General features: G+C 44.9%; 1 protein-coding gene across 3 annotated transcripts in view; it reads right to left on the bottom strand.

Annotated features, from left to right (window-relative positions):
• Positions 1–5374, bottom strand: part of LOC119336486 (sphingoid long-chain bases kinase 1-like) — a 9501-nt gene extending 4127 nt beyond the window's left edge. Inside the window, exons 1-6 of one of the 3 annotated variants that reach the window (XM_037608536.1) lie at positions 5117–5374; positions 4641–4783; positions 1968–2494; positions 1487–1855; positions 544–637; positions 432–469 (exon numbers count right to left, since the gene is read on the bottom strand). In XM_037608536.1, coding sequence (XP_037464433.1) covers positions 432–469; positions 544–637; positions 1487–1855; positions 1968–2375 — 909 coding nt within the window. In that variant the 5' untranslated portion in view covers positions 2376–2494; positions 4641–4783; positions 5117–5374. Of the gene's footprint in view, positions 1–431; positions 470–543; positions 638–1486; positions 1856–1967; positions 2495–4635; positions 4784–5116 lie in introns of those variants that run through there. The other 2 variants (XM_037608535.1, XM_037608543.1) reach the window with 2 other exon arrangements.
• Between the last annotated feature and the right edge of the window lie 7056 nt (positions 5375–12430).

The following is a 12430-nucleotide window of genomic DNA, read 5'->3' on the forward strand; positions in this document are numbered from 1 at the left end:
CACACCCATCCGCTGTGAGCTTTGAGATGTGCATAGTTTATGTCTCAAAACTATGCGACACTGTCCTGGGAAAAGAACTGTACTCTTGTTGATGAATTAATCCATATTTAGCTTGTACTAATCCATTAATATGCATGTCGGGCATTAAAAAATAATTAAAAATTAAGTAGTAGTCGAATCCAGACCACAAATGTGTGAAATGAGGATGTGCTATGGCGATTGGCAAATATGCTGAAAATATATGAATCCCAAAGCACAAACTGACACTGTGTGCCCATTGGGGGAAAGTTCAGAAAATTTAGAAAATCCAGATGTATAGGACTGACGCTAGGATTATCTTTTTCTCGTTACTATACCACACTAGACCCCAAAAAACTAACATGACAGAGAGGCCAACAAAAATAATATGCATGGAATTAATATACACTAACCTCGTTAACAATTCCATCGCCACCCACACATACAATTCCTAAAAAGTGCAGGCAAAAAGTCATTTAGATGATCAACATAAACTACTCAGGAAAGATGTAAAGATGAACATACCATCTGGACAGGTACTAAAATCAATAGTTGATACAAGAGATTTTGCATGACCAGCATGTGTAGTTTTAATCACTTCCATCTTGAAACCTGCAAGCTGTCTCTAACACTTATTATTATTATTAAACCAGACAAAAGTACTTTTGGATTAGTAAACTGATGAGTTATGTCTTTTACATGTAAAATAAACTGTACATGTCAGTACTTTTAGATTAGTAACACCTTTAGATTAATAAACTGATTAGTATTTTACATGTACTTTTAGATTAATAAAACCTTTTTGCCTTGTACATGTCACCCTAAGTAGAATATATTAAGATCCACATATTATACATCTTAGTAATCAATATAATCACAAAATGAATTGAATAAGACCAGAAATGAATTCAACTGAATGTAATGTAAGAAAGTGTTCCCAGTTTACAAAAGAAACAAGCCCAAATACAACTTTGCAGTATAAATTTGCAGATTTGCGTAAATGACTCATTTTTAGACGAATTATGTCTACTTCAAAAATATGGTAAAATAATGATTCGATGGCCTGGCCCGATCCTAGATCCGATTAACTTTTCTACTTAGGATCGTGATCCTAACAACATTGCATTCGACGGTAATCAATGGTATGACAGTGTCGATGTGAGGTACTCCCTCCGTAATTTTCTAATTCGTCACTTTCTAAGTTAAACTAAATTGCTCAATACAGGAAGTTGTAAACAAGGAAATCTAAAACACATACATGGAAACATGTTTTCCTTTTTAGATGAGAACACATTTTTAAGTTGGGTGAAGATCATCGTAGCGACCACCCTTGAACATGTGAAATACCTTACTAATCTAATTTTGAAAGCATGCTTAATTGCTTATAAACTGAATTAATATCTTATTTGGCAACCACCCAAGTAGATGTGATGTCGATATTAACATGCTTCTACTTAGCTAGACATACCTTAAATATGGGCTCCACTTTCCCGTGGAAAACTTTGCTAGATCTACCATGTCCAGATCGAGGATTCAGGATGACAAGTATCTTTGGTGGAGACCGACATTTAACATATGGATCAAGCATGGCATCAAATGGAATGAGTTCAGAAGAATGCTTTTTGCTTGATGCCATGGGGTGTGGTAACAGATTTACATAGCATTGCTGATCTGCAAAACCATTAACCCACCGAAAGGCCTCATGTGGAGCAGTAGATAGGAAACGCAAGTCCTTCTGGATTCTTCTAGGCTTCATAAAGCAGGAAAGTCCATTAGATCTCTTTTCAAGAGGGCATGCATGCACGGTGAAATGCCGAAGCCCAGAATTGTATGATACCTGTGGGTTAAGTTAAACAAGAGCTTATTATTAATGTGATATATGCTTGTGGTAAAACTCAGAAACACATATATGCCAGTTGCAGACTGAAGTCAATGAGCTAACAACTTACAGATACAATGTCCTCAAGCTTAAGGATGTTAGAGCCCCATACTAAGGCTTCAGTGGTGAGCCTAGCATCAAAACAATTACCACTAGACCCTGATCCCGACTGTTCACCTGAAACGCTTCTACCTTTGTTATCTAATGTAAGCTTCCCAGAATAAACTTCGTATCCTAACAAATCAGACTTCTCATCTTCAATTCGGTTATCGTGAGTGCTCCCCTTTTCTGGATCTTTGCTTGCAACTTCTACATTCTTTTGCTTTAAGAATTTAGTATTGCTTGTTTCAGGAAATACAGGAGAAGGATCTTGCTCTGCTGCAGTTGGAGATCGCCTGCTATTTGTACGACGAAGCACTTTATGGATCAGTCCCCTTGGTGAAGTAAGATTCTGCTCGTGATGGTCAGACTTCTGCATCTCTTTCTTCTAAAAGTAAATCCAGTACAAGCATAGCATTGGAGCTACATGTTAGGAAAAGCCTACAACAATAAAGGCATCACTCCACAAAGCTCATGCAAAGCCACTTATGACTGAGCCTGCAGAATACATGTAACAGAACATCAAATGGATAGTAATAGAACAGATGTGTGCCTCAGTATGTAGTATAAGAAGTAACTGGCAACAACTGATCAAAGTGCAACAAACCTCACCCCTCCCACCCCTCCCACCCCCCTCCATGTCGCCCTCCCACGGGCGACTTGGGAGGCGACGCGATCCCCCTCGAGCGCCCCTCCCCTCCACCTTCCCCTTCCCCTGCCGCCGCCGGCGCCCCCCGTCGGGAAAGCCCGGGCGGATCCGGCGGCGGCGGGACCTTTCTCCCCGGCGGCTTCCCCCTTCGAGCGTGGGGGCTCGACCAGGCTGACGAACGGAGCTTCTCCAGGCATAGGGTTTCGTGACGGCGACCCTAGATCCAGAGGGGTGGGCCTCTGGACCTGGCGTGGCGAGCACGCGAGCGGCGCGGCGCGACCCTGTGGGGGCGTGGCTGCGGCTGCTTGGTTGTGCCCCGGCGGATCCTGGCGGCGGAGGCTGCAGGCCACGCGACGGCGGCAATGGTCGACGGCGGCGAGGTGCGGGTGGCAGATCCCTGTGATGGTGCCACTAGCCCTGCTCGACGCGTCCCCTTGCGGTGGCTGGCTTGGTTTGGCAGACACCCGGCGGCTGTTGCACTGCGCTGGCCGGTGCTCCCCTACTTCAACGGTGATGATAAGTGGCTTCCCTCTCGGTGCTGGTGGTCCTCTCCGGCGATCTGCTTCCCTGTCTCCTGTCTGCCCATGCATTGGTGGTCTTTGGGGGTCTGTGGTCTTGGGCCGGGCAAAATCCCTGCGCGGCGACGGCCTCCGCTGACAACGGCGACACCTGAGGGTGCCGTTACCTCCATGGAGGCGCTGTCAAGGCCCTGACTGGCCCCTCTCCTTGAGCGCCGGGGGAAACCCTTAGTCTAGTTCGCTGGACAAGGCAGCAGCGGCGTCTCATCGCCGTCCCCTTCTTGAAGGCGCTGCTCAGGTTGCACTTGGGAGTCCCCGATGCGGCAGCTGGAGATGGTGGCCTCCCCGATCTTTCCGGCGAGGCTTGCTGGCGCTGTGTTGCTGTGTTGTGGGCTGCAGCATAGGGCGTGGGCGTCTAGGGCGCAATGTACGCCGGCGGCGTGTCCAAGACGATGGCTTCGCTAGTTCCGTCCGGGTCCTGCCATCTGCCTGCCGATTCTCCTAGGCACAGGGGTAGAAGTACGTTGGCCCAGGCAGCCCTGAAGATGTGGTCTTCTTTGGAGGCACCTGGCAGTGGCTGTGACACGGCCTTGACGCTCTGAATCTAGCTTCCTCGCCATTCATGGTTAGAGGCTGGACAAGGCCAGACCTTTCTTCTGTAGGTGGTGGCACCTCCTCACATGCTCATTTGGTGAGGACAGTGGTGTTTGTGCGTGTGTCCCTCCTGCTGGGAGGTTGTACCTGTACCTGTATTCTCTTCCTGTTCAATGAAATGAAACGCAAAGTCTTTTGTGTTTTCTCTAAAAAAGAAGTGCAATAAACTAGGAGTCCAGAAAAGTACGTAGGCCAGCTACCTAGTATTCGCTGGTGGGTTACATACCAACATATACAGATCTAAAGAAATTACGCCACCCTCCCTGAACTATGCCAGATATACAAATATTTATAAATGAAACAGGAACACTGCAAAAGAATATTTAACTTAGCATCTAGAATTTTTCTCCAACATAATAAACATGCTCCTGGTTTGCATACTCGCCAGGTTTGCATGTTAGTCAATGTAGTGCCTTCCTACCGCACAGTAACATACTGAAACTAAACAGTCAACTGGGAAACGATAACTTCTAGACAAACCGGTACATACAGGTAAGTATGTAAACGAACTGGGTAATATAATCTAGACTATGAAGGGCGAAAATAATCAAATTCCAATTGCATGCTCCTGGTTTGACCAACGAAGCCTGGACATTTCATAATCCTACCTGAAGTGTCACGATTCATAAATATAATTCTGGAAGCTGCATATCTGGAAAGGTCAAGGCTACAAACAGCTGGGGAATGCTTCTAAGGATCCCTAACCAATAGATAGCGACTAAGGAAAAGACTACAAAGCAACCTAAGGGAACATCATGTTAGGTACAACATAGGCGGGTTATTTAAAAATATACAAAAAGGTGAAAAACTCTGTCTACCTAACTTGAGCAATCTGAATGCAAAAGCTTTTCATTGGAAGGTACCAAGCAACTTCTAACAAAGTGTGCCCCATTCCAGCTTTAAAGCTGTCACTAGCAGCTCTGGTAAAGGACAGGCAGCTGAAGTTGATCCAACCGCAGCCAAAATCTAAATGTCACAGTTCAAAGCTCATAAGTAAAAAATAATAATCCCCTGCTTAGTTTAAAAATAATAAACCCATACAGCTTTGCGATAAAATCTCACGGCAATACATAATTCCGCACAGCAGGAACAAAAGGATTTTCCCAGACCACTAGCAGTAATTTCCTAGCTCGATTGAAATTGAAGGGCGTCTTAGTCTTACTTCTGAATAAAACTACTTCAAAATTTTCCCAATTCGACCATGCAGACATTAACAGGGACGGATCTAGATGGGCGCACATAGAATTTGTGGAGGCCAGTGAGGTTTAACCAATCGCTGGATTGCAAAAAAGCTCGTACCTCGAAAACCAATGGCCAAAATTGCAGACGGGGTCCAGACGGCAGGGCCGCGACGAGGTGGAACGGGAACGGCGATGGCGGTGAACCGCGTGAGAGGCGGAGGGGTGGCGATGAGCTACGGCACGGCGGCAGCTCTAGGGCTGGGCACAGCGGTCGGGTTGGAGCTTGGGTAGGTCAGGACTAGGGAGAGGACGAAGAAGAGGAAAGAATGGTGTACAGGACGGTGGAGAGGAAACCGTGGAGCAGGTGGATTTTGACTCCGGGTGCCTGGAGCAGCTATTTGATTCGGAAAGAAACAAAAAAAGGTAAGGTGTTTTATTTTGGACTCTGATAACGCCTACAGGTTTTTTTTTTCCTACAGGTGTGATAGGAGCGACACCCATACACACGCTTTATAGCACAAGGACTACGGCACATCACCGCATGCATGTGGAAATCTTTCGGAAATGTTAACGCCCACACGTGTGGGCGTTAGCCAACTCACCCACACGCCTCCATCACCGTCCAGTAACTTCTGCACGAATCTTGGCACGAATTAGCTGATTTTGTATGCCACGTAGGACAACTCGCGTGTGTGGTGTGTGAGAGAGGTCGCCCACACATCCGTTTTACCACACGGAGGGGCTGGTGTGTGGGCGTTTAGTAGTTCGCCCACACACCAGTTTCAGTCACGCACAAGGGCTGGTGTGTGGGCAGTTTGCCATCTCGCCCACACGCCCGCCTCCTCTCCCACACCTAAGCTGCCAGTTGCCATGCGTTTTGCAGTGTACATGGCAACTGCCCTAGTGTGATTGCAAGCAGATGGCAACTCTTTTTTTTACCCGAACATGTCAGTTGCCATATGTTTGGCATGGTACATGGCAAACTGTCCTAGCGTGCACGTAAGCAGATGGCAACTCTTTCTTTTTTAAATGGCAACTGCCCTAGCGTGCTTGTGAGCACATGACAACTCTCTCTTTTTACCCGAACGTTTTTTGCCATGCCTTTTTTTGTAGCGCTACATGGCAACTGCCTAGTGTTAGTAGGTGGCAACTCCTAAAATTTTGAAATCATGGCAACTGCAGTAGACCAGACCACACATGGCAACAACTGTAGTTGTCCAAAAAATGGCAATCTGGAACTTTGACCTGAGATGGCAACTGCAGTTGAGCAAACATGGCAACTGTAGTTGTCCGACATGGCAACCGTAGTTCAGCGACATGGCAACTGCACTTAAACGAACATGGACGAGGGTCCGGCCCATGGCAACTGCGGGGCGCACGGTAAAGTGTCACGTGGGGCGTGCGGGCCTGACGTACCGGGCGTGTGGGCGTTATTTATTTCGCCCACACGCACGCGTGTAAGAGGGACCGGGAGGGAAAAAAAGAGGCGTGTGGGCGCTAGTTGTTTTGCCCACACACAGACGTGTGGGCTGGTCCTCTTAGGCACCAGACAAAACATGTGGGCAGATTTCTTAACGCCCACACGTGTGGCAGTTAGCGGCGTCCAAATCTTTTTGGATTTTTAATTTTTAAATTATTTTATCTTTTTAATGAAAAATTCGATTGAAAATCCGTTTTCATCATTAAATTCATCGCGACGAGATTTTCGAAATTAGATCTCATATCAATATGTTCCGACGACTTTTGAAAGTTGTCATGTCTATTGCACATGAGTTACCATGGTGTTTACACTGAAGTTGTCATGATATGTTTCAACTATTTTCGTCTACATTTAAAAGTAAAATTTGACATATTATAAAACGGGAAATTAAGAAACTAGACTTGCCATAAACCATAAATTAAAATTTTCATGATACATGCACTTAAAATTGACATGGTTCATACAAAAAATAATTTTCATGATCAAAGTACTGAAATTGCCATGGTCAAAGTATTGGAATTAACATGGTCAAAATACTAAAATTGCCATGCTCTATAAACTAAAACCACATGCAACTTTAGTACTATGGGAACTACAGTGTAAACATCATGGCAATTTTTGGCAAAAAAAATGTCGAAACATATCAACATGGTATCTAGTTTTGAAGATCTCGTCGAGACAGATTTAATGATGAAAACGGATTTTTAATTAGATTTTTTAATTAGGAGGTAAAACATTTTTAAGCCGAAACCAAAAAAAATCCCGCTAATGTCATTTGTTTTGATGTGGCAAAATAAATGGTACTGAAGGCGTTTGTGCCATGCTACTTCGTGCCACACGTATGAGCGTTCACATTTGCGTTTATTTTGGAACTTTGACTTTTTTTCAGGGCATATAGATTTTGTAATTAGTGTATGCACCAAAGTGAAGAATATATAAGAAAATGTGAGGTGGGTGTTCTTTCTTGAAAAGGGGAATATATTAAGGACATGGCAAGCGGGCGCCCGAGCGCCCGTTGATGGGGTCGAGCGCTCTTCCACATATGGAAAAAAGCAGCTGACGCGCATGACGCAGTTTACTAAAAAGGAATCTTGTCCCATGTCCATTTATTTAGAGGTCCAAAAAGTTTTAAAAAACTGTAACTTTTGATATAAGTGTCGAAATTCAATTTCGTATTCACAGTTGGGTTTCTCGCGACGAGTTCTTCAAAACTAGATCTTATATAGATAAGTTCGTCGAACCTTTTTTTTAGACAACTTCAGTGCTGTACAAAAGCAACTTCATTTTTTCCCTAATAGGACTGCCTATTATATTGGTTTGTGTAAAAATGAGAAAATCACACAAAACATGATGCACCTTTAGATCTACATATAACTTCGTTGCACTATGTGTATCAACAAATTTTGCTAACAATATCACAACTTGCATATCATGATTGCTCAGTTGCCTTCCATGGATATTCAGTTCCCTATCATTGATGCCTAGTTGCCTACAATACTACTCCCTTCGTTCGGAATTACTTGTCTCGAAAATGGATGTATCTATAACTAAAATACATCTAGATACATCCATTTCTGCGACAACTAATTTCGAACGGAGGGAGTATGAAAATTGGCCTACGATTGATGTGCAGTTGCCTACTATTGATAATTAGTTACCTACCATTGTTGCTTAGTTATCTAACTTTGCAAATTAGTTGCCTACAATATTATGAATTTGCTTATTATTATTATTTTTTTGAAGTTGCCTATCAGTGATACTCAGTTAAATGGCATTACTATTTCAGTTGCCTACAATGCATTAAAAAGTTGTCCGTCAATGTTGCTAAGTTGCCTATATATGAAACTAAGTTGCTTACCACACCGAAAAAGTATTGTATGCAACTTGGGATAATGTTGGGCTACTAACTAGTCATGGCAGGCAACTTAGGATAATACTAGGCTGCCATGGAAAGTATGTTTCCAATAGCACTATCAACTTGGAGATGGAGCTAGTTATGGTAGCACTACTAAAATCAGAGAATTTGCCGCCAGCCAGTTTTTTGTCATCGGCTAGCGGACTGCAAAGAAGGTCTTTATCGTCTGCTCACGAAAAACGGACGACAAAGAACTGGTTGACGACAAACTACACCTTCGCTGTCAGCTAGTTCTTTGCCGTCCGCTAGCGGACTGCAAAGATATTTTGCCGTCAGCTGGCGGACGACAAACAATATTCGACTTAACGGCGCTAACGCGCCCGACCCCCATCCTAACCCTAACCCTGTCTCCCACTCCCGCCTCACTATCTGTCTCTCACCCCCCACCTCACTCTCTCTCTCTCCAATTGCACCCGCCGTCGCCGCCCCCGACCCCATGCCGCCCATCGCCACCAACGCCCCGCCGCTAAGGCCCCCCGTGTAACGACCCAAGACCGACGCTCCAGACGCCTTTCATGTTTCTTGTTGTCGCTGTGTGTTTTATTTTGCTTGTTGCATTTCATCATGGCATCATGTGCATTGCATCCACATGTTTTCATAAAACCTCGTAGCCGTTTGTCGTTATCGCTTCACTCCTTGCCTCCGTGGAATGTTATTAGACCACTTGGCTTTGTTGACCTTCTCTTAGACCAACCGGACTGCTCTCTTCTCTCTTTCTCCGAGACCAACAAAACCCTCCTCGTCCTCATGGCCTTTCGTGGATCCTGCTCTTCTGCATGATGAATGTTATGTATTGATGTATTGTTGTATGAATGTTGTAGCTTGTGGCGAGTGTAAGCCTTTATCTCGTATTCCCATCTATTCAGTACATGGTATGTTGTAATGATATCCACCTTGCTATGCGCTCGAAATGCGGTTGTGCCCCAATCACGAGTTCATCACGTGATCGGGATAGAATTGCATCCACTAGTAGAAAAAGGGTCAACTGTCCCGGTTCATAAGGGCCTTTTGTCCTAGTTTAGGAACCGGGACTAAAAGGTTGTTACTAATGCCATTGACCTTTAGTCCCGGTTCTTACACAAACCGGGACAGATGGGCCTCCACGTGGCCGGTGCGGCGAGGCCAGGTAGGAGGCCCTGTGGTCCAGGTTGGTGGCACCAACCGGGACCAATAGGCATCCACGCGTCAGCATTTCAGGTGCTGGGGTTTTTGTTTTTTTAAAGGGGGGGGGGGTTAGGGGGGTTGGGGCGGTTAATTTAGGTGTTTCATATATTGTGTTAGCTAGCTAATTAATAGAGAGAAGTGTCCTCTCTTATCTCCGTGCTTGGTCGATGCTACGTATTATACGTATAGAGAGGACTAGACACGCTAGCTAGTAAGCAAATGAAGGAAATGGAAGATCGTCATGAACATATGCATACAGAGAGAAGTGATATCGACCACCTCTCCTTCTCTGAGAGATTGGTCGAACAACAAGTTCTCGTATATCTATCCGACGCTACTAGCTACATATATACAATATAATTATCTCTTACAATATAATTTCCTAATTCAAAACCAACTAATTAGGGTCCACATGGTATTCTCCGTCTTTAGCGATCACGTGGTCAAGAAAGAATGCCGCCAATTCCTCTTGAATTCCTCGCATACGATCTGGTGGTAGGAGTTCATCCCGCATCCAAAATATCTAATTTGAAGAAGGGGGTCAATACATATATATGAATAAATGAAACTAAACACAAATGATGGTAATAAAATAAAATTGTGAATATTATTATTTACGTACTTCATATTGTTTGTCAGAGTAGCCCCGCTCATAAGTCGTGTGGCGGATGGACTCGCAAATGTAGTATCCACAGTAATTATTCCCTTGTTCCTGCCACAACCACTTTACAAGAAATAGAGGTCAATCAAACTGATAATTAGCAAGCATGCTAAATGGTATTGATGAAACTAGCGCTTGAATCACTAGGAGATGCGTGGAACATGCTACTATAGTACTTACTTTCGGGTGTCTAAATTGCAGCTTCTTTGGCAGTCCCGGAGTTTTTGAGGTGAATTTATTCCAAACCCTGCCAGACAAAGAAAACAATTACTTGATATCAGGAAATTAACAAATTGAAGTTGTTGATATGGTGCAATAATGATCGATTTAACTTACTTCTCTAGAATTTCAATCATGTCCACATACTCCTTGGGATCTTTTCGTCTCGAGTCTAAGACGGTTACTAGTCCCTGCTCAAGCTTAATCTCTAGGAGAATATAATGAAAGCTGCGCACGCATGCATAACTCATCAATTACATTACTATAACCTCGACTAATAAGGGAAACCGAATATGCACAAGACAGTAACACTAACTGGAATTTGTAAGGGAAGAGTATTATAGCTTTGTTTTGATTTAATACAAACGATTGTAGCAGCTTGGCCTCGGTATCTTTGGCCTGAAATTTAACCATATATGCATCTATGAGATTTGTGTTAATGAACCCAATATCACTGATTTGTCTTTTCTTCAATTCGGCGATCTTCAATCTGCATAATATAGTGAGGATAATTAAAAATACATGCAATGAAAGAGTTGACCTATATATAGAGACTTAATGACAGAAGTAGTACTACTTACAGGCAGTAGCAAGTGATCATTAATTTATCGAGGGCCTTTAGATTGAAAAACTCGAAGAACTCCTCAAATGGAACATTCAACAATTCAATTCCAACGAGGTCATGCTCCTCTCTAACTCTCAGCGTCAAAATATTCCTCCCCTCAGACTCTCTGCAGGTTTTCATGTACCAATCATGGAATCTTCGCATCATCGTTGTTAGAGATCTTTCATCTTTGACGAGAGGCTTCCCGTACACGTATTTGTGTTCGTCCACCTCCAAGAAATCATAATGTACATCGTCGGGCAGGTAATCTTCAAGATGTTAAAACCGGGCACCATCGTCCCACCCGGATGATTAGTGACGATATCGCTAGACACCTGGAGTGGGGGGAACGATTGGTTCGCTTGTTCGCCGAGCTGGGCAACTTTTTTCCCAGCTCATCGTTTTGCTAACCTTTGACCACTGACAGTACTTCCCGACCGCTCCGCTTCGATAAATGACTTTTTAAGAATGCGCTCATAGTTGCCTTTCACCGGAGACTTTGGTGGTTTCTTCAGGGCAGCCAGAGTACGCTTCGCTTTTACCGGATCTATCTTTTCCTCCGGAGGTGAATGTTTCTTTGCTTTCACCCCTTCAAAGAAGTTGTTCACTTCGGCTTGCACGATCTTTGTGTTTTCCTCCTGGCTCCTCTCGTATGGTAACTTCTCTGGAGTCTTCAGAGAAGGACCGTATCTGTATTGCCTGCCTCTGGCTGTACTGCTAGATGCCAGAGCAGACAGAGGGGTTGCGGCTGTCTTTCCTTTCTTATGAGGCGAAGGAGAAGGACGATGCACCAGAGCAGCCGGAGTGGCGGCGGGTCTCTTCCGCCCTTGTTGATGAGGCGGAGAAGGAGGCGGCTGGCTGCTTGGGCGCACCAACGCAGACGGAGAAGGAGGCGGAGTGCCGCCACGCGCCGAAGAAGGAGGTTGAGTGCCCTGATCACTCGTCGGAGGAGGAGGCGGAGGAGGAGGCGGAGTGCCCTGACTCGCCGGAGGAGGAGGAGGAGGCGGCGGCGTCCAGTTCGGAAGGTTGATGAGCTCCTTCCGCCATAGGCATGGAGTCTTTAGAGAAGAACCCAGCCGAATCTCCCCTTCACCCGTAGGGTGGTCAAGCTCAAGGTCCTCAAATCCGTCCATTATTTGATCCACCATCACCCTAGCATATCCTTCTCGAATCGATCGGCCGTGGTAGGTTGTGCCAGGTTCAGTAGGTAAAACAGAGCCAACAGCCGCCTTGACTTTCAATGTCATCCATCGCGCCATAAGGTGGCAATGTTGAGACTCTGTGATAGCATCCACGGGGTAGCTAGCAGGAGCCGTGAAGACAGGCTCCAGCTGCTGAGTGTGCTCGGTGGAAGCCACGATGCTTCTCCACTGAGATGGCAGGGTAGCT

The sequence above is a fragment of the Triticum dicoccoides genome, chromosome 1B, assembly GCF_002162155.2.
Source record: "Triticum dicoccoides isolate Atlit2015 ecotype Zavitan chromosome 1B, WEW_v2.0, whole genome shotgun sequence".
NCBI lineage: Eukaryota > Viridiplantae > Streptophyta > Magnoliopsida > Poales > Poaceae > Triticum > Triticum dicoccoides.